Below are 21121 nucleotides of genomic sequence, written 5' to 3' on the forward strand. Positions count from 1 at the left end.
TCTAGGGCTGTCTCCCTCATTTTGTCTCTCATAGTTGAGGTATACCTATGATGAAAATTACAGGCCTCTCTCATCTTTTTAAGTGGGAGAACTTGCACAATTGGTGGCTGACTAAATACTTTTTTGCCCCACTGTACATACATAAATCAATCATGCATTTGATCAAAATGAATCATACCCTCTGACTTTTAAGTAAACTTCATAAGAGTTTTAGGTCACACTTTATTTTAAGGTCCAATTCTCGCCATTAACAAACCATTAACTATGACTTTTGCCTCAATAAACACCTAATTTGCTGCTTATTAATAGTTAGTAAGGTAGTTGTTAAATTTAGGTATTGGGATTAGGGATATGTAGAATATTGGGATATAGTAGAATATGGCCATGCAGAATACGTGCTTTATAAGTCCTACTAAACTGTCAATATGTTATGCATGGTAATAAGTGACTAGTTAATAGTCAGAATTGGTCTCTATAGAGAAATTCAAGTTCCACTAACATGTTTTTTTTTCAAGTTAGAGGAGCAAGTCTAAGTATTTTCAAAGTTACTAAGAACTAGTTTTAATGTCACAGCATTTTACATTTTGACACTCATAGCGTGAGACAAGATGAAACAACCAAAAACGCATCTGTACATAGTCAAACCATTTAAAGAAATGGCAGACTCAATGTGAAGTCGATCTTGGGCAAATTAAACTCCAAAAAAATTAATTACTGTGAACTAGTGATGAGCTTACATATACTTATAACGAAATAAAACTTTATTTTGATATATAAAGCCTCTTTTTGTAATTTTTTTTTTTTATGCATCTGATGCATTAATGTATTTGAATTATATTCATTTGGGGGCTTAATTGTCTTAAGTATTGATATGCTATTAATTTTTATTTAATTAATCAGCAATTCGTGTAATTGATCTGATTAACATTCTTAATCAGCTGACTGCCCTACATGCAACATGTTAACTTCAACAGTGAACCTTGGTTAATGTGGAATGGAACTTGTTCATCTCGACCCCATCCGTCATTCCCATAAAGCTCTGCATTGTCTGTGCACGTCGTGTGTTTGGTGAGGCCTCTAAGTTGAAGCTTTAACCTCTACAGATGAAGATAAGGCACAGTCTCTGACACCTGCCAAAAGGATCACAGTTAGTCCCTTCCACTCCTCCATAAAATAACCCAAAGGTGAATAGGTGAGCTTTGATGTATCGCTTAATATTTACTAACCCGATTTGGTAGATTCGCAGCGTCCTTCGAGACTTAACATATATGGCGGATCAAAACATTGCAATCAGATTTATCCCAAACACCTGCGACTGCAAGGTCACAGAACTCATTTTGTGAGTGGTATGGCTACTTGCTTATTAGTGCTGGCCGTGTCTGCTAAACAAATCTATTTGTGAGATTGTACAGTATTGCTAAAGGGCATTTCTGAATTAAATGTAATCAGCTTTACTAGGCTGTGTTCATTTATTAGTAATGTGCTTAAAGCAGATTAGTGGGCTCAGCCGTTTTTAATGATTTATTTTGCTGCTGAGATCTGACAGATTTTCTGCTATTCTTGAAAAAAAAAGGACATTTCCCAATTAAAATACACGCCTTCCACGGTTTCATCTATTGTTCAATACGACGTAATGGGAATTATGGTTTCCATTAATTGAAATGGATTCTTCTAATAAAGACTTTGTCACTTTATTATAATTTTTAATCATATTTAAGGAATAACTGTGCCATTTTCGCCATGTGTAATCTGTATATTCAATCAAATACACGTCCATATGGATTTACATTTATCCACATATGAGTGAACAACAGCCTAATTGTTACATGTGTGTTAGCCAGCCCTTGGCCATGAGTTTGGGTCACGTGACTCACCGCCCATCCGTTTGCTTTCTCTCTAGTGTGGTATGTGTTGGGGGAGATGGCTCTGTAGCTGAGGTGGCCCACGGGTTGCTTCTCCGGGCCCAGATGGACGCTGGGAGGGACACAGATTCTATCTTCACGCCTCTCCAAGCAGCACTTCCTCTCGGCATAATACCAGCAGGTGAGGATCAGGGGTGGTGTATCTCTTTCTCCTGCAGCTGTCCCCAGTACAGCCCAAAACGTCCAGCTCTTCTCAGGAGAGCGCATGCGAATCAGCGCTCGGTCCTCGCTGAGTCAACATGAATTCAAAATTGACCCAATTTGCTTTTATTACAAACGTTATTTAAGACACGCATACTGTGCATGATTCATCATATGCATTAAACACGTTACATATACAGTACATATTATTCTGAAAGTAAGAATTTTTTTTTAGTTTTGCATATTTATAGCAATATATCTCTGGCTTTTTCCAGATGATTGTCACAAAACCAAATCTTTAACCTCTCCCCCTCAAACCACCTGGCTCCATTCTAGTATGTAACACCCACTTTCCAAAACACAAATTCCCAATGGTTATTCTTGTTGAATATCATGTTTCAGAAGTACATTAGAGTATGGAAGTAAATACCAATTTTACTTGCATAATCTGTAAAAGTATTTTTTTATATAAATTAAGTTTAATATTAAAAACATAAAAATAATAATCATAATATAAATTATATATTATAGTTTCTGGTACAGTTGTCTGTGTGCGTGTATATGCATGTATACACACACACACACACACACACATACACACGCACGCATGCACGTGCGCACACACACACACACACCAATTATACTTGAATAATCTGTAAATTACATATTTCTAATAACACATATGTCATGTTCACCAAATAAATTAATACACAAATGTAAAAAATTAAATATAATAATAATAATAATTATTATTATATATAAACACATTAATTATATCTTATGTTTTATATTATACAGTATTATTAATTTGAAGCCATCTTTACCGGAATAATGTGTAAATTACATATTTTTTATGACAAATATTTCATTTTTACCAAATAAATAAATACATAAATGTAAAAAATAACTAAATAATAATAATAATAATAATAGTTTCTTGTCTTATTGTATACTTAGATTAATCAATTATAAATGCTGTAACATTATATTATACTATATTAGCAGATCAAAACTAATTTAACTTGAATAATCTGTAAAATAAATTATTTTATTATTAAACTTAAAAAATATATTGAAAACACTAGCATACATGTTTACATCCTCAAAAAAGACTAAAAGCCACAAACAATTGTGAGGTACTTAAATACCTTCATGAGGTATTTAAATGAAGAAACTGAAATAAAACCTATAATTGATAATCACAGCATGTCAAAATATGAGTAAAACATGATAATGTATAGCAACGGCCTTGTGGGTAAACCATGCGATTTTTTATGCTTCATTCCGGCACTGAAACAATCAGAGGCGTGCTGCCAATTAAAAATCGAACCCTGTAGTAATTTCGGTCTCTAGTTTCTGTGCTGTCAGAATGATTTAGTTTGATTGTGTTCTGAAACTCCTCTAGCGAAAACAAACAGGCAGCTCATAACAGCAGCAAGCGAGTGTATCATTATCAAATTGATTTAATCACAGTCAGGCCTCTGAATGGCCCACTCGCACACTGAGTTAATTGCCTTCAATAGTGTCTGAAATGGAGCATCCTCCATTTGACTCTCCTTTGCTGCCTTTGAAACGGACTCCACTGGCCTTGGATCAGCGGCCCTATTGTGCACACTCACACAGGACTGACTAAGCTCAGATATTTTCTCTTTTTTTGCGGGAGTGTGGCACAAACCAACCCCAAAGAGCTGCCAAACTGGGCTGGGAAGAGGAGGGGTGAGCAGGGTAGATGGGTACGGTAGCGGCCCCTACTTTTTCGGCCAAGAGATTGACCTTCACTTGTCATTTCAGGCGCAGCAAAATGGAGTGCTGTTGTTAGGAGCAATGGAAGCCCTCCAACTCCGCACCCACTGCAATCTGACCGTACCGGGGTCACGCTTTCTCTTCATTAGTGCCGAATCCCACGGGAGTATTTGTAAACAGTTTCCTGTCACAAATGCAGAGGGGAAAAAAACGACCCCCTACCTCTGCCGTTTTCCTGCACGGGTTTAGATGTGTCGTTTGGTGTGACATCAGACCCAGGTCAATCCTAAGGGATAGAGGAAATGGAGTCAAATTGACTCTCTTTGTTACAGCTTTGCAAAAACACCCATGCAAACTCTTAAAAATAAAGGTTTCCAAAAGTGGGCTTTCACAGCGATGCCATAGAAGAACCATTATTGGACTTTTTCAGTAATCAGATCCTAAAAGAACCATGATTTTGTTGGTGAACACCATTTTAATAATCTACACTCTTAAAGACAAAAGTTCCAAAAGGTTTTTTGTTTTTTTTGCAGTAGAAAGAACCTTCTGGTGAACAGTTCGATTTTTTTTGTTAGTGTGAAGAACATTTCATAATCTTAAAAACCTTTTTCCACTATAAAGATCCTTTTGTATAACAAAAAGGTTCCATGGATGATAAAGGTTGATAAAGGCACCTTTTGTGCAATCGAAACGTTCAATGAATGTTAAAGGTTCTACTTGGAACTACTGATGCCAATGAAGAACTTATTTTTAAGAATGTAACAAACCTTTTGTGCAATGGAAAGGTTTAATGGAGGTTAAAGGTTCTTCATGGAACCATTGATGAAAAGGTACCATGGATGTTGAAGGTTCTACATGGAACCATTGATGCCAATGAAGAAACTTTATTTTTAAAAATGTAAAACTTTTGTGCAATGGAAAGGTCCAATGGAGGTTAAAGGTTCTTCATGGAAGGATCTATGCCAATAAAGAACCCGAATCAACTATAGTGATTTACCGCAAGTAATTACCATGTGCATATCAATAAAATATACAAGAAATGGCCCTCGTATGGCAGCCAAGTTGATGTCTAATTATCTTAGCTGGAAAACAGACTAGCTTCTTTAACACTTTAATTTGTCATTTTTATGTCAGTATTCATAACACAGTCAAGTTGAACAAACATTTGAGTTTTTCTTTTTCGAAAAATTAAACTAATTACAAAGAGCGTTTCAAATACCTTATTTACACAATGCAGGATAAACATGCAAAAATGCGGCGCCCTGCCCAATTAAAGGCTTTCTCACTGCACCATATATACTCCTCGGTACGTATAGCATATAAATTGCAGGCGTCTAATTAATTTGCCTGCTTTTAAGGGTTTCAGGGGGACTGTTAATTTCTTTGATATTCCAGGCAAAGAACCAAAATGTTGGTGCAGTTTCCACGAGACTCTTAGACATGCTTGACTAGCGAGTCATTGCATCACATTCATCTGCCTGGATGAGGGAGACATTAACTGCCTTATGAATATTCATGCTGTCTGCTTAATTAAGTTAATTGTTCTGCAGAAGTGCTTGCACTTCCAAGGACAATTTTTCTCTCTCTCTCTGTTTCTCCCCCACATCTCTCTCTTTCAAAGCCCCCTTCCTTCCTATTCGCCCCCCCTACTCTAATATCTGGGCGCTACTACCATTCGTCACCGGGTTCTGGAATGGAGATGGGTAATATATGGAACTCCTGATGATGTTGGCACAGGCTGTTGCTCTGAGCCTTGCGGGAGAGACAGATGCACGCTTGAAATATAGTGTTACTGCACGGCAGCAGCGCTACAGACACCACCCAACAACAAAAGAACAAAACGATCAATGTCAAACACCAAAAAACATCGTCTTACGTGCAGTACATACGATGTGGAATGACAACACTTCGGCGAACCTCAAGTGGGCTTTACCAGATCTCTGTTAGAAATGGTAATTTTAGCATTCAGATAATGAGCTTTTAATATTACACTCACTGAGACTGTTAAGTAACCGCATTCATTATATTTCTTTTAATTGGCGGTAGACCAAGCGCTCCTTATATTACAGATTCTCACATGCCTATTGCTTTCACCGGAATTTATCCCTGCAGGGCTCACTTTGCTAAAGCCACAGCTTGACGTTTATGATGGGGAGTGATATCAGCTCTGTTCCAAAACCTAGTGAGTTGCCTACGTAGGCAGTGTTTTAAGATGTAATATGCATGCTTCCTGATGTGAAGGCTGTTTCAAAATGAAAAAAAGAAATGTATGTGCATCAGGCCAAATTCTGAAGCATCTTCACGCGGAGTAGGCTAAACCATAATTGAAAAAAATTAAATAAAAACCTAAGATGGGATATACTATATTATATTCTAAATATAACACTGTAAAAAATTATGTGATCAATACTTCATGGTAACATGTTTTTCTATTATTTTAACTCAACAACTTCACCTTTTTTTATTATTATTATATAAGATTCAGCTCAATTTTTTAAGTCAGTTTAATATAAGTCAAAATTACTTATATAGCTATTGTGATTATACTTAAAAATTTGAGGCAGCAACTGAACTTAAGTTAAGTAGGTGGGAATTTTTTACAGTGTACAGAAAAATATATACAGTAAAATGTGAATTCGATTAAAAATTATTAAAAAATCTATTTAAAAAACGTATATTTTTTTCCAATCAGTGCGCTATGTCTTTGTTATTGACATTTTCACGACAATTAAGCACATTTTCCAAGAAAATTTGCATAATGACATTTTGCTTTCATTACCAAAAATATATTTTAAAGCTAGAATTAGGATTAATTAAATTCAGTACAATAAAACTACAATATCATCTACATAACATTTAAATAACTATTTGGGGAGAAAATTATCTTAATTGTATTTAAAGAAACAAAAATCCCCAAAAGTCTCAAATCCTCATGACAATACAATAAATGTCATTATTACTGCAATGAGGGGGAAAAAAAGTCTAATTTTCATTCTTACAAACACTGTAATAAAATGCTTTTTTTTTAAGGCAGCATGAATTAAATAAAAATTTGATTAATTTTCATGAAAACATCACGATCCTCAAATAGAATTTGAATGGAATCCACTGAAGGGCCTACTGTGCCCATTATCAATTCGGAGTGTCTATTTACACTAAGTGCAAATAGCTCGCCTTGTTGGCAGAGGCTATTTACACTAACTCCACCCACCAACGTGTGATTCGGCTAGTCAACATTACAAAAGACAGTCAGCAGTCTTCAACTCCAGTGGCGCAGATGGTAAAACAGGTGTCGTACTCATTTTGACGCGATCTACCCGGGTTCGAATCCGCCTTTTGCCGAATATTTTCTTCCTTTTCAAATTTCAAATCACATCAGAAAAGCATTTATTTTCAATGAAAATGAAGGAAATAATCAAAAAGTAGAAAATAAAGTATCGGGTAGGTGTAGGGAGGGCTTTATTGTCCCAGTAAGGTGGCATGCATTTAATAATAAATGTACTACAATACCGAGGTGCAGATAATTGCCACTATTTGCAATAAGTAGTATAAATAGCAGAAAATCCTGCTATTTTAGCATAGTGTAAATAGAATCTATAGCTATTTGCACTTAGTGTAAATAGCATATCACTAAAAAATGCTGCTATTTGCACTGTGTAAAAAGCATCTATCGTTAAGAAAATATGCTATTTTCACTTAGTGTAAATAGCATCTATCATTATTTACACTTCGTGCAAATAGCCGCTGCCTTATCAATTACTACTAAACACAAAAACATTAAATGCTCCAAAAGTGTATTAATTTAATATGGGGCAAATATCTATTCTGCAGAAAGCTCAGAGATACTAATTTTCTGAGTGTTTTATTGATTTTGGCAAAAAGTCTTATGTTTTGCCTTTTGTTTTCATTTTAATGGGACATATAATAATAAACGTACATAACGCTTCAGAAAAAAAAAAAGTCACGACTCGTGAAACAAGTCGCATACAGGATGTACTCATCTGATTAATCTACTGAATACTCATGTGAACAAAATGACTAAAAGTACAGCAGCTCACTGTTTTGGAAGTCAGTCAGACAGACGGCGTTACCTTTACCGAGTCGAGGCTCAGAGCTGGGCTTTTGTGTTGAAATCATCACAACATATGGAAACTCCCAGAGAGGCCAGGAAGCATCATGGATGTGTTTGTGAGGGAGGGCAACATTTCCAGTGACCTGGTAGGTGGGAAGAGGCACATGTACTTGCAGCCAAATTCAGTTGGAGTGTGAGTGTGTGTCCAGCACTGTAGGCCTGGCCGTCTCTATCGGCAGAAAGGGAGGGAACGGTTTCATCCAACACCTCCGTCCTGTTCTCATTTACAGACATTTGCTTTCATACCCTGTTGATCTGAGCAAACACACTGGCCAGATAACTGCATGAAAGGAAATGCCTACTCACCCGACAAGGACAAGCCTCTCTCTCTGCTGTTTGTCTCTGGTAGTAATCAGTACAAATACACACACCTGTTCTCCCTTCGCAAGCTGCCAGCAAGGTGAACCGCCTTAATTAGCACAAGGCGATATTAACTTAAATGAATGCCCTTTAACAAAGTCCTCATCCTGTAATGATTAACTTTACCTCACTCATTAGATGGGCGAAGCTGCTGCTGTTTTTAAATCAATGCTGCGTCCCAACTCGCATACTAGTCTAAACAGTGTGCCAGACGAGATTTAGTGTGTCCCAAATCACAGGACATTGACAATAATATTGCAAACGTGTCTGATATTTCGGAATGGGTGAATCTTAAGACTTTTATCTCCTGTTCAGGTTATATTTTACCTTAAAAACAAATATGTGGCACAGTATTCAAATGATCTCGTAGCATCAGCTTGTGTCTAAAGAGAAAGCTTTATCTCAAAATCACCTGTCCAGAGACATATGATAACTCTGTGTGACAAACAGACCAAAATTTTTCATTTTTCACTGATAATTGCACAAAGTCTCATATCACATTCAGTAGACTTGGAATGTAGTGCATTTTATGTTGCATTTTCAGAAACAACAATGTGAAATTGAAAAATCAAGTCTTGTGTACAATATTATGATTATAATGGATACAATATTTTCATATTAATATACACTGTAATACAATTCTTGACTGTTTGGACACAAAGACAGCATACATTACATTACATTAATAAAACATCTGTCATATTTATATACTGAATTCAGAATTTAAGGAAAAATATCTTCAAAAATAGTTGCATTTTTAGGATCATTATAATATAATATAATATAATATAATATAATATAAATCATTATAATATAATATAATATAATATAATATAATATAATATAATTGCCTAATAATGCCCATAACTTCTTGTGCTATGACGTTTTTGGACAAGTGAACAAGTTTTTTTTTCTTTGCAGTACGTCACAACAGCATCACTACAGACTCATAAGTATGCACTTTCCTAAAGTACATGGCTTTAGTGCATAGTGTATCAATTGAATAAAAATAACTGAAAAATCAGCTGAAATTCATCTTTTAATATTGTTATGCTCTGAAAGGAAAACATGCTAAACAAAGAAAACTGCAATTAGAGAATATAAAGGCCATAGATTATTGAGGACTTTAAGTGAGGCGTGATTGGTCGAACAGAAATTGAATGGACAGGTTCCCATTCTGTCCCCTGTAGCAGGTGCTGGAGAACATTGATATGCAGAGGAGATAGTCTACTATAATAAAGCAAAGCTAAATTTTTTCACGTTTCTGTAGCCATTCTTAATGGAATCTCATCACTCACTGAGAGTAAACAGTGTCTGTGCAGGGATACACACTATAGCAAACATCATGGGACCATATGCCACAGCATTCAGATGGTCTCATAGCATCAGCATCAGTGTGTGTCTAACGAGAAAAAGCTTTATCACAAAATCACCTGTGCGGAGAACAGAATTTATCCAAATAGAAAGCTTGCTTGTTTATGAAATGCACAAGTCCACTTAAAGGAACAGTTTACCTAAAAAGCAAATCCAAATCTGAATGCTGTGTCTGTGGCACACAAGAGAAATACTGATGAATCTTAGCTCAAGTTATTTTCTTACCACGACTCAAGCTCCAAAAAACCCCAAAAAACACTATGCAAGTCAATGGGGACTATCCCTTTAAGTAATATTGTCGTATGAACTATGTTTTTGGTTCTTTTAGTGTATTTCGGGGCTTAATCGCTATAAACTATTAAAAAGTGTTAAAATGTGTTTAATTATCCCTCTATAGGTTCTACTGATGTGGTGGCCTGCTCCGTGCATGGAATAAGACGTGCTGTGACTGCAACCTTGCACATCATCATGGGTATGTTTTTTTAATTTTGAGTTTCTTTCTCTCCTTCATGCATGAGCTTCTAGTCATTCTCTAGCCTGGACGCTAACAGTAAGGCCTCGAGGAACCATGGGACTTAATGGAGCACAAATATACATGATAATAATATGTAAATGGGATTCGTATTTACTTTTCAATTCCACTGAGTTATGTGTGTAGGGGCAACGGTTTCATTTCCACCCATTGGAAGTCTCTCTCCCTCTTTTTGGTGTATCATAATGGTGGCGCATGCGGTGGCTCTCTGTAATCGGTTGTTTAATTAGAGTGCACAGACTGTTGTTATGGGGGCCGAGAGAAGACAAACCCCCCGCATGGGCTCTGCCTCTCCAGCTTTGGAGATCATGGTTAACAGGTCCCATGGAACGAGAGACGGTCCCGGGAGAGGTGGAGATACGTCTGTCGTCAATCACCCGTACGGTCCCGCCACAAACACAGAGTTTCTTTGACGTTGCTGTGGGCCATCGTTGGAAGTGTTACTTCTGGCTGGCAGTGTTCTCTTTGGCTTTAGTGCTGCGTGTCCCTGTCTGTCTGTCTTTCTGTGAGGCGTTTTTGAAGTTAGCACCAATATGTCTGGGCCATTGTGTCGACTGTGCAAGCTCTCCTGGGCTTAGCTTAACAGACAAGCGGATTTGGCTTGTGTCAGGGGATTACATGCACAAGCTAAGCTCGCATCCTCCAAAAAAAGAAAAAGAACATGTACTGGCAAAAATTTTGCTTTACAGCTGAATTACGACTGGGATGAACACAATCAGAACCGCACAATAGAATTACAGAATCAGTTGTGTGCACAAGTTAATGAGTTTTTTTAGTTGTCACTGTTTCGTTGTTCTTTGTGGATTATTGAGAAATGATTATCTGGTGATATTTTGTTTTCCAATCACAGGCTTCATATGAAGTTCCTTGTTGCGTTAAAGGAATAGTTCACCCAAAAATTAAAATCCTGTCATTATTTACTTACAGTACCCTCATGTTATTCCAGAACACTTCTTTAGAAGACAAAAGGAGCATTTTAGATAACCTTCATATAGTTATTTTCCATACAATGACAATCAGACTTCAAAACATACCAAAACAGCATAAAAAGCAACATAAAGGTAGTCCAAATGACTCATGCACTATATTCTAAGTCTTCTAAAGCTTTGGGAGAAGAACAGGCTGAAATTTAAAGGGACGGTTCACCCAAAAATGAAAACCCTATCAATTACTCACTCTCATGTCATTACAGAATGCTGTATGCAGTTATTTTCTTCTGTAGAAGACAAAAGAAGAATTTTTAGTGAATTTTCACAGGTCTTTTCCATATAATGACAATCAGGGTTCAATATGTACAAAAACAATGTAAAAAGCCTCATAAAAGTGGTCCAAGTGACACATGCACTATATATTCTGAGTCATTTGAAGTCATACTCTAACTTTGTGTGAAGACAGATTGAAATTTAAAGGGATAGTTCACCCAAAAATGAAAATTCTGTTATTATTTACTCACCCTTATGTCATTCCAGAATGATATATCCATATTTACATCTGTAGAAGACAAATGGAGATTTTTAGGGAATCTTTACATAGTTCTTTTTAATACAATGACAATTAATATGACTCATGAACTATATTCTAAGACTTATAAGATATCTAAAATCATATGATTGCTTTGTGTAAAGATAGCTTTTTGTAACTGTATTTTGGTATTTACCTCTGTACAAGACAAAATGAGAATTTTTAAGGAATTTTCACTTTTTCAACAATTAGACTTCAAAAATGCACAAAAAATACCATAAAATTATTCCATATGACTCATGCACTATATTCTGAAGTCAAATGATAGATGTGAAAAAAGACTGAAATTTAAAGGGACAGTTAACTCAAAAAAAGCGAATATTCTGTCGTAATTCACCGTAATTTTGCTCCAAATATTTGACTTTATTTCTTCTGTGGAACACAAATATATTGAAGAATGTCTGTGTATATTAAAAAATGTCTGTGTTTATAGAGCTCTATGTTGTTTGGTCCCCACCGGCTTTCATTGTATGAACAAAAACAGTTATGACATTCATGTTTTTTGTGTGTTTCACGCAGGTTTGTAACAAAATGTTTGGGTGAACCCTTTAAAGGCGCAAAACTGGATTGTGTGACAAAATTAGATGACAAACCCTGAGAACTGGTGCTGCCTAAAACTCTCCGGCCCATTTCTGTCCTCGCTTGGCTACAGACTCGGATGATTAACCGCAATCTCACCTCCACGTGTGCGAGAATGCGTCTCATCATTAAGTCCTAAGAATTGAGCCATATGGTATTGTAACTCATAGGCTAGCTTTTGACTAAAGGGAGGTGTGAGTTTTAAGAACAAGTGCTGAATTTCTTTTGTTAGCTGAGATTGGCACCTTCTCTGTGCACCGCGGTACGCTCGCCATCTCAGCAGGAACATCCTTGTACCGCCGTGATTAATTGCTCCATCAAAACATTGTGGCTCTCGGTACGAACCGCTGAGCTAAGTGTAGGCACTCGCTCAACAAAAGACAGCTTTTCCTAAGAAGACATTCCGACATGCAGGCATTAGGTGTCTTATGTGAAGCGAACTGGATGAAAACCACGTTTTCCCCTTTCTGTACTACACAAAATGTCTGGCTTTTGTCGCTGCGAGGCAAAAGAGAAACATCAACTGCACATAAGATACCTGACACGAATGAGAGAGTAATGCCCATTTAGGAGGGCCAATATAGGGCTTGTTCATTTCTAATTAAGCAATATTTACGCATGTGAATAAGGCCAACTGGCGGGATTTGGAAGGATCCGATGAATAATTCATGAGTGGGGAGAGCGTATGCATGGGGAGACAGAAGGAGGTCAGGAATGTGCCGGGCTACGGGGACTGGACTCAACCAATGGACCACCAGATCCAGTCATTCACTTCGACATATGCAGTGAATTAACTCAAGAGATGTCACATTGACACTTGATAGATGACTCTATTGTTTCTAATGGACTAGAATTAAATTAGCTGATTATAGGATGCACGTTTACATCTACTTAAATATGTACATATACATACATGTGCATAAAATATACTTATTGATTGTACACTACCGTTCAAAAGTTTGGTCAAAGGTTTGTCTTTTTTCTTTTGAAAGAAATAATAGTTCTATTCAGCAAGGACACAATAAATTAATCAAAAGTGACAGAAATTTGTTTTTTGTTTTTTTCAAGTAAATGCTGTTATTTTCTCATCAAAGTCTAACAAAAAATGTATCAGGGTTTCCACAAAAATATTAAGCAGCACAACTGTTTTCAACATCGATAATAATAAGAAATGCTTCTTCAGTGCCAAATCAGCATACAGTATTAGAATGATTTCTGAAGGATCATATGACTCTAAAGACTGTAGTAATGGATGCTGAAAATTCGTCTTTGCCTCACAGAAATAAATTACATTTTAAAATATATTTAAAATACAAAACAGTTGTTTTAAATTGTAATAATATTTCACAATATTACAATATTTTTACTGTATTTTTGATGCAGCCTTGGTGAGCAGAAAAGATGTCTTTCAAAAATCTTACCTTATATATGTTTGCATTGGTTATTATCATGCTCTCAATGGCTCTGTTTCAAAGCCTCACTGTCTACTACCCACATAGGTAGCTACCTTTTAAGGCAGCATCTTAAATGACTCCTCATAAGTCACCCATTTCATTTATAAGCAAAGTAGCGCTCCTCTCATGAAGTGCACAGGACACTCGACTGAGAATATCATTGGAGCATATATTGGGGTAAAACTGTCAAATCTTGGGTAGAATGGTCAACTGTTTTATTTGTATACTTTTTGGTATGGAATCCAATGTATTTAAAATTATCACCCAATCTCTAACCATATTTTTTCATTGCGATGCTTTATGAGATGCCATACTGCTTTCGAATTTGGTCGTTTGTAACAGAACTTCTTCATCTTCATTTGTAATGGGTTTGTGTGTAGCCCTCCTGTGGCTCTAGTGTTCATTGTTCCTAGTTTTTTTAGGGCAGTGCCTTGGTACCTCAGTGTACTGACTGCATTACGTGGCTTGTTCTAGGTCATCATCAGCCCGTGGACGTGTGCAGCTTTAGCTCTATGGGTCGCCTGCTGAGGTTCGGCTTCTCTGCCATGTTTGGTTTCGGTGGGCGGACGCTCGCACTGGCAGAGAGACACCGCTGGATGCCACCCAGCCAGCGCCGCGAGTTCGCTCTCATTAAAACACTGGCAAACCTCAAGTAAGCGCTCTTTCTTTCTCAGTTGTGTTGTCAGCTGTAGCTGTCTCTCATCTGGTGGGCTCCAAGGGACTGGCTGGTGCTCTATCAAATCTGGGATTAGTGTCAGAGCAGCCTGGCACAGCACACATGGGCAGCGTCTCTTAGAAAGCACCCTCTTCTTATCATAACACTCCATCTAACGTGTTTGTTCTCTCTCCTCGTGTCCCTCCCCGATCGACCGACGGTGCCTGTGAAGACCTGAAGACTGCGAACTGTCCTTTATAACCAGCAGAGGAGCCGAGGATCAGACAAAGTGTGTTAAAGCACATTTTTAAAGGTTTTCTCGCCCCTCATCCCCATCCAACTTTGAGCGTAATTATTTGAATGCTATTTTAAATAAACCACCCCCTGCTTAATTGGCCATTGGAAAGAAATCAAAATGCTGGAGATGCTGAAGGTCACCCAGCTAATGCTAATAAGGCGGGATGCCCCACACTGTGAGGAGCCCATGCAACTCCATTATTACTCAAATGCAGATAATGGTTGTGCGCTAAAAACATCTCTTTCTTTTACACAGAGCTGAGCGAAATGGAGATGGAGGAGACATTTGTGAGTACAGCTAAATTAGAAGATACTCTGAAGATATTGCACCACTAGATATCTGCTTCATTGGGCAGCAAATGCTCTTGGCTAATAAGTGCCTCCTATGAGAAACAAAGGGGGTGTTTACCGGCCGAATTAAAAGCTGAATTCTCCAATGAGCTGCATTTAAATTTTAGGATAGTTTTTTTGGAGACTGGAGATTTATACACAATACAAATCTGAAAATTATTTAATAAAATAGCCTGTTATGATACATACAAATGACTGTGATCGCTTCTATATGGTCCATATCTAGCAGCGCTGAGAAAAGTAACATGTACCATGTGACAAAAATGCTTTTACATCTTAGTTCAGCAGTGGTCTGGATGATAATGCCTTGCAATTAAATAATAATATAATATATACAGTATGTTAATTATATTATATTACATTATATCATATATTTCTTTTTTAAATTAAGCACCATCATAACTGACCATTTAGAAAAATCATCCAGATGGCCGCTGGACCCCGCTTCCATGCTAGCTGCCATTCTACCATTCTTTCCTATTTCTATGAAAGTTTTCACACTAAAAACATTCAAGTGCACTTAAGAGTATTATATACACATGAAAAACTCTCTCTCCATTCTTTGATAGGTGAGGATGGATCCTGGCAGACCAGACAAGGCCTGTACCTGAATATCAGCATCATGGCTATTCCCTGCCTGTGCTCCATGGCCCCCAGGGGCCTGGCCCCAACCACCAGGTCAGAACTTCCTCCACACCACCTCAATCCCTTCATGGGAAAACTTTTTTGCAGTGATCATGACAATATTCTTCTAAGGTTTTTATACTCACAGAGGCTGCATTTATTTGATTTACAGTAACACAGTCAATTAAAGTATATATTTTTGTAATTTAAAACACGTTCTCTATTTGAATATATTTTACAGTGTAATTTATTCCAGTGATGCAAAGCTGAATTTTCAGCAGTCTTCAGTGTCACATGATTCTTCAGAAATCATTCTAATACTGCTTTGATGCTCAATAAACATTTTCGATCTTTATCAATGTTGAAAACAGTTATGCTGCTTAATTCCTTTTTCAGGATTCTTTGATGAATAGAAAGATTTTAGTAGAAATGTATTGCAAAAATATAATTATTTTCTGTTACTTTTGATCAGTTAAGTCATCAGTTTTTAAAACAAAAATCTTACTGACTTTGGCCTGTTTTTTGTTTAAAAAAAAAAAATCTGTCACCTACACAATTAAATCTACATCTACTAATATGCCTCTGAAAGAAATGCAATGACCTGCACATATGTTTCATTAATAACTTAAAACTCCTTGTAAAAAAGGAAAACAACAGGAAGTGATGTAGTAGCCTATGGCACATTTGCATGCACAAACTCAAGCTGTTAAGAGTCCATCTCATATCTTCCTTATTAGCAAAACAATCTGACTTATACATTAATTTGCCATAGTAAAATCATTTGGAAACTCACCACCAATGATATAGCACTATATCAATGCATCTGTTCTACTGAATCTACACTACAAGCGACCATTGCAACTGAACAAAACCAGATCAGTCCTATGTTCAGTGAAATTGTCTACATGGCAAGTGCCCGAAAGCTTTGTTAAATGTCAATAGAGTAGGAACGATGTAGTTTTTCCCCTGTCGATTCTGTTTAAAACACTGTTTATGTACAGTAGTCAACATTTGAAGTGGATCAAAAAAGTTAATCAAAGTTGTCCTTAGACAAGAACGGGTATTGTTTTGGTTTTAGGACAACTTTGATGAAAGGTTTTGATCCAGCTTAAATGTTGACTACTATATTTATGTTCCAATGATCGGTCTTGGTTCTTGTTCTGGAACCTCATAATGTACAAATTAAGCACTGCCCTCAATCCTTCAGACTGTATGCCTTAAAAGCAAGTAAGCTGATGTGAGTGTAGACTGTAAAACCTTGAGACCAGGTCAGTGTGTCAGCAACATGCAAGGCCAACGGAGTCTCCTGACTGTTTTTTGGCCCGTGTCGTGGGTGTTTGGTGCGTGAAACCGGCTAGAGTAGGCCAACGTAATCCTGAAGATTGGAATCAGTGGTTGGATCAGACTCGTAAGGTCAAAGCCACCTAACTGGACTAATCAGCACATAATTACTCTGATTAAAGGGAGTGGCCGGGTAGACTTAATGACCGAGCACCTGTCCACGAGTGCTCAACAACCCCCTCTCCTTCCTGCCTTTACAGAGCGACACAAGTTAAGCTCAGCTTCTCGTAAGCAGCATCTTTAGGGGGGGACGGAGTTAATGCGGTCACAGAGTTCGCCCTACAAGAAATCATTTCTTTATTTGATATTGTCTTGTTTTCCAGTAAAAAATCTTAATGACCTTTCAACAATATACATTTATTTGAAGGACATTGCATAAAATATGAAGACGTGCTTACTGGAAATATATCTTGAATTATTCTGACCTCATTCGCAAATTGTTTTTTTCTTGTTTTAAGCGGAAATCTGACAATTTAGTGAGTCGTGTGCAGAAAACAAGAAAAAAAAATGGAAAAATCGAATCTGAAAAAATACATAACACATGACTTAAATATAAACAAGTCTTAATATTTTGCCAACTTTTACAACTCAAGCAAACGAGACAAAAATATTGATCGCTGTGCTAGTGTTAATAAATGTGTGAACAGAATTTCTTTATCAAAAAACATTTTCATGAAAAAAACCTCCACATGGTTCATATTTACAAGTCATAATTTTGTTTGGACTCTCAAAATTGTATACTTTTTCACTTCAAGTTCCAAAATATCTTCCATATAGCTATAGATAACAGAACCACTGTATATATATATATAATATATATATATATATATATATATATATATATATATATATATATATATACACACACACACGTATGTATACATACATGTGTGTGTGTGTGTGTGTATACATTATACATATGTATACATATATACAACATATATGCAACATATATACAACACTGGTCAAACCAATTGAATTAACTACATATATAGTATAATAGATTCTATCAGGACCTGTTTATACCTCCCATTTACATTTTCCTCTGACGTGTAGATATGGAACAGTACAAGTGTGAGTTCCACCTATTTATAGACCTGTGGTAAAACAGAAGAGAAACTGGTTTTATTAAATCAACAATTCTCATTTCCATATGAAAAGAGTGTGGGCTTATTATAATGTTGAACTGGTGAGCTTTCTGGTCATAATGCTTGCCACACACTCTCCATACACGACAGGCACAGAAGATTTTATTAACAAATGTACCACCTAAGCACAATAAACACAAATAACCTTTTCTGTCTACCGCAGGTTAAGCAATGGCAGTATGGCACTGATAGCTGTTGGAAACACCTCCAGGTCAGAGTTCATCAAGCACTTGAAGAGATACAGCAGCACAAACAACCAGGTGAGCTCACATGCCTACTGAGGGAACTTACTGAACTCACATCAGCCAGACACGCAGGCAATCCAGCCCACGCAAATGGAGTTAACAACCTCCCCAGCTTAAGCAGAATTAGCATACTGTCAAGTCAAATTAGTCGCTGATTGTCAGCTTCCCACAAAACACTTTTCAGGCTAATACAGATTAGCCCATTTCAGAGCCTGTCTCTTCTTTTTTCTTAAGCAATCCAATCTAGTGCTGTTTGTTAACCCACATTCTATAAATAATCTGTGTAGGTTGCGGCATTGAGGTACTGCTCTTGACTCTCGCGTGAGATGTCATTGTGCCGCAGAGTAAAGTTGTGCCAATTTCAGGGTTTCTGTGCTGTACTAATGGACCTTTATTGCCCATTTTAAAAGAGCTTGTGTTGAGTGTGTTCACCTCATTTACATGTAGAAAGTCAAGTTTATTTGAACTGTGGTTGAATCTCAAAAAGAAAAAAAGTCTCATGCCTCAAGAAATGTATTCAAATGAAGGCTATTTTTAAAACTTGTTGCAAAAAAATAAAATTTTTTATCTAATTAATTACATGATGTTTCGATTAATTAATTTAATTAATCACAAAATACATTTGACTGTGAAAATACCTACAAAAGATTATTTAAAGCTATTTTTGTTTTAAATGAGAAAGTATCAAGTAGACATTACAAATTGTAGCTTTAGTCATTTACATGTAGAAAGTCAAGTTTATTTGAACTGTGGTTGAATCTCAAAAAGAAAAAAAGTCTCATGCCTCAAGAAATGTATTCAAATGAAGGCTATTTTTAAAACTTGTTGCAAAAAAACCTAACAAAAATTCTTATTTCAGTGTGATTTATTTTTATTTTTTTTATATATTATTTAAATTTGAAAATATGTATATATACTGGTAGTATTTTTTAAACAATTTAAACATGAATTAAAATTCATTCTATTAAATTCATGTGTATCAGCATTGAGAATTAAAGTCAAAAAGGGTAAAAACTAAAATATAGAACATAATTTACTTTCAACTTAATATATTATGGTAATTGGAAAGTGGAATTAAAAGAGAAAATGTGCTTAATGCTTAAACATATGCTGTATATTATGTAGAGAAAGATACTTTTTTCTCATGTTTTAACTATTATATATATATATATATATATATATATATATATATATATATATATATATATATATTAGGGTTGTCAGTCGATTAAAATTTTTTATCTAATTAATTACATGATGTTTCGATTAATTAATTTAATTAATCACAAAATACATTTGACTGTGAAAATACCTACAAAAGATTATTTAAAGCTATTTTTGTTTTAAATGAGAAAGTATCAAGTAGACATTACAAATTGTAGCTTTAGAAAGAAATATTTTATTTAATTCAGCATATAAGTTATTACACATAAACATTAAGGCTACAACGGCCTAACATAAACTATGAACATAAAAGAAAATAATTTGAGAAACATCTCAGTATTTTTTGTTCATACAATGAAAGTCATTGATAACCAAAACAGCTTTGTTACCAACAAAATACCTTCTTTTATGTTCCACAAAAGAAAGGTTTGAAACGACATGAGGGTGAGTTTTTTGGGTGAACTATCCCTTTAATGTTTTTATTTTTATAATTTTTTTTTTTTTATGAAATGAAACTCTAAATAAGAAACTAAATCTGCCAGCAGGTGGCGCTAAATGTCTAATGAGTCATTCATTCATTTGAACAGCTGATTCATTCAGGAATGAGGTAAATGGCTCTCTTTATGAATGGGGCTTTGAATCATTGGTTTACACAATTCGTTCAAAACGCGGATTCATTCAGAAACTAAACACCGCTGTGTTGCTCGGAGGCGCAACAGTTCTGCTATGTCTTTAAAGGTAACATGTTCTCTGCAAAATTGAGCAAAAACAGATAATATTGTGTTTAAAATATAACACAATATTAACTTCTTATTTACTGAACTGTTGTATAAAATCACATTTAAACTTGTGATATTCGGGACAAAATCAGAACTCGTCTGATTTTGCTCTCGCTGCTGGTGTGATATCGCTTATCTTATGATATATAAATATGAGACAAAAACTCATACAGGGGCATTTTGCACCAATATCTTGAATTTTAGGGCATAACTGCATATGTGGAGTTGTTGCCCTGCATCATATTTGTGTCAACCATATGAAATATAAAGTACAGGTTTGGGGGCGGGGCCAGTGCATTAACTGCTTTAATCGCGTTATTTATATATATGAAAAAGCAAAAAATGCAATACAATAATAAAAATCTAACAAAAAAAATCTTATAGAAAGGGTTAATAATAGGGTTTTCAAAAATCTGAATTTAGGGGGAATTTTGTTTAATTGGCATGGAATTCAATTTTATAATGTAACTGGTCAAACTTCTCCTCCTTCAACTTCCGCTCAAAGAATCCAAGCTAATAAAAGCAAGAGATTGCATGACTGTCAATGAGCAAAAGTATGTTTCAATTTCAAACCCAACAAGTTCGATTTTTTACTCTTTGCTGATTTATTTGCTTAGTAGGGTACTAATTGCTAGATTGACTGAATGACTGTTCAGTCTTAATTAACAACCGTATGTAATCGTACTGGATTAGAACTGGTTCACGTTTACCAGAAACCAATCAGACAAGTTTCTTAACAACATCCTTGCATTGAAAAAC

At 35.9% G+C, this 21121-nt stretch overlaps 1 protein-coding gene and 1 long non-coding RNA gene across 3 annotated transcripts in view; one reads left to right on the plus strand and one right to left on the minus strand.

Moving 5' to 3' along the window:
• The window catches only part of LOC107601393 (ceramide kinase-like protein), a 58042-nt gene extending 39171 nt beyond the window's left edge, over nt 1-18871 (plus strand). The window contains exons 5-11 of one of the 2 annotated variants that reach the window (XM_016293560.1): nt 1901-2043; nt 10070-10144; nt 14233-14410; nt 14646-14702; nt 14967-14998; nt 15631-15739; nt 18338-18871. In XM_016293560.1, the coding sequence (XP_016149046.1) occupies nt 1901-2043; nt 10070-10144; nt 14233-14410; nt 14646-14702; nt 14967-14998; nt 15631-15739; nt 18338-18455 (712 nt within the window). In that variant the 3' untranslated portion in view covers nt 18456-18871. Of the gene's footprint in view, nt 1-1900; nt 2044-10069; nt 10145-14232; nt 14411-14645; nt 14887-14966; nt 15004-15630; nt 15740-18337 lie in introns of those variants that run through there. The other variant, XR_001610926.1, reaches the window with a different exon arrangement.
• LOC107601394 (uncharacterized) lies at nt 3229-8329 on the minus strand. Its single transcript, XR_001610927.1, has 3 exons — nt 8245-8329; nt 7898-8152; nt 3229-4092 (listed from the first exon to the last, which is right to left on the minus strand). It is a non-coding gene; the product is annotated as an uncharacterized lncRNA (long non-coding RNA).
• Nucleotides 18872-21121: the final 2250 nt, after the last annotated feature.

Source organism: Sinocyclocheilus grahami, unplaced genomic scaffold (assembly GCF_001515645.1).
Source record: "Sinocyclocheilus grahami isolate Dianchi unplaced genomic scaffold, SAMN03320097.WGS_v1.1 scaffold304.1, whole genome shotgun sequence".
Taxonomy (NCBI): domain Eukaryota; kingdom Metazoa; phylum Chordata; class Actinopteri; order Cypriniformes; family Cyprinidae; genus Sinocyclocheilus; species Sinocyclocheilus grahami.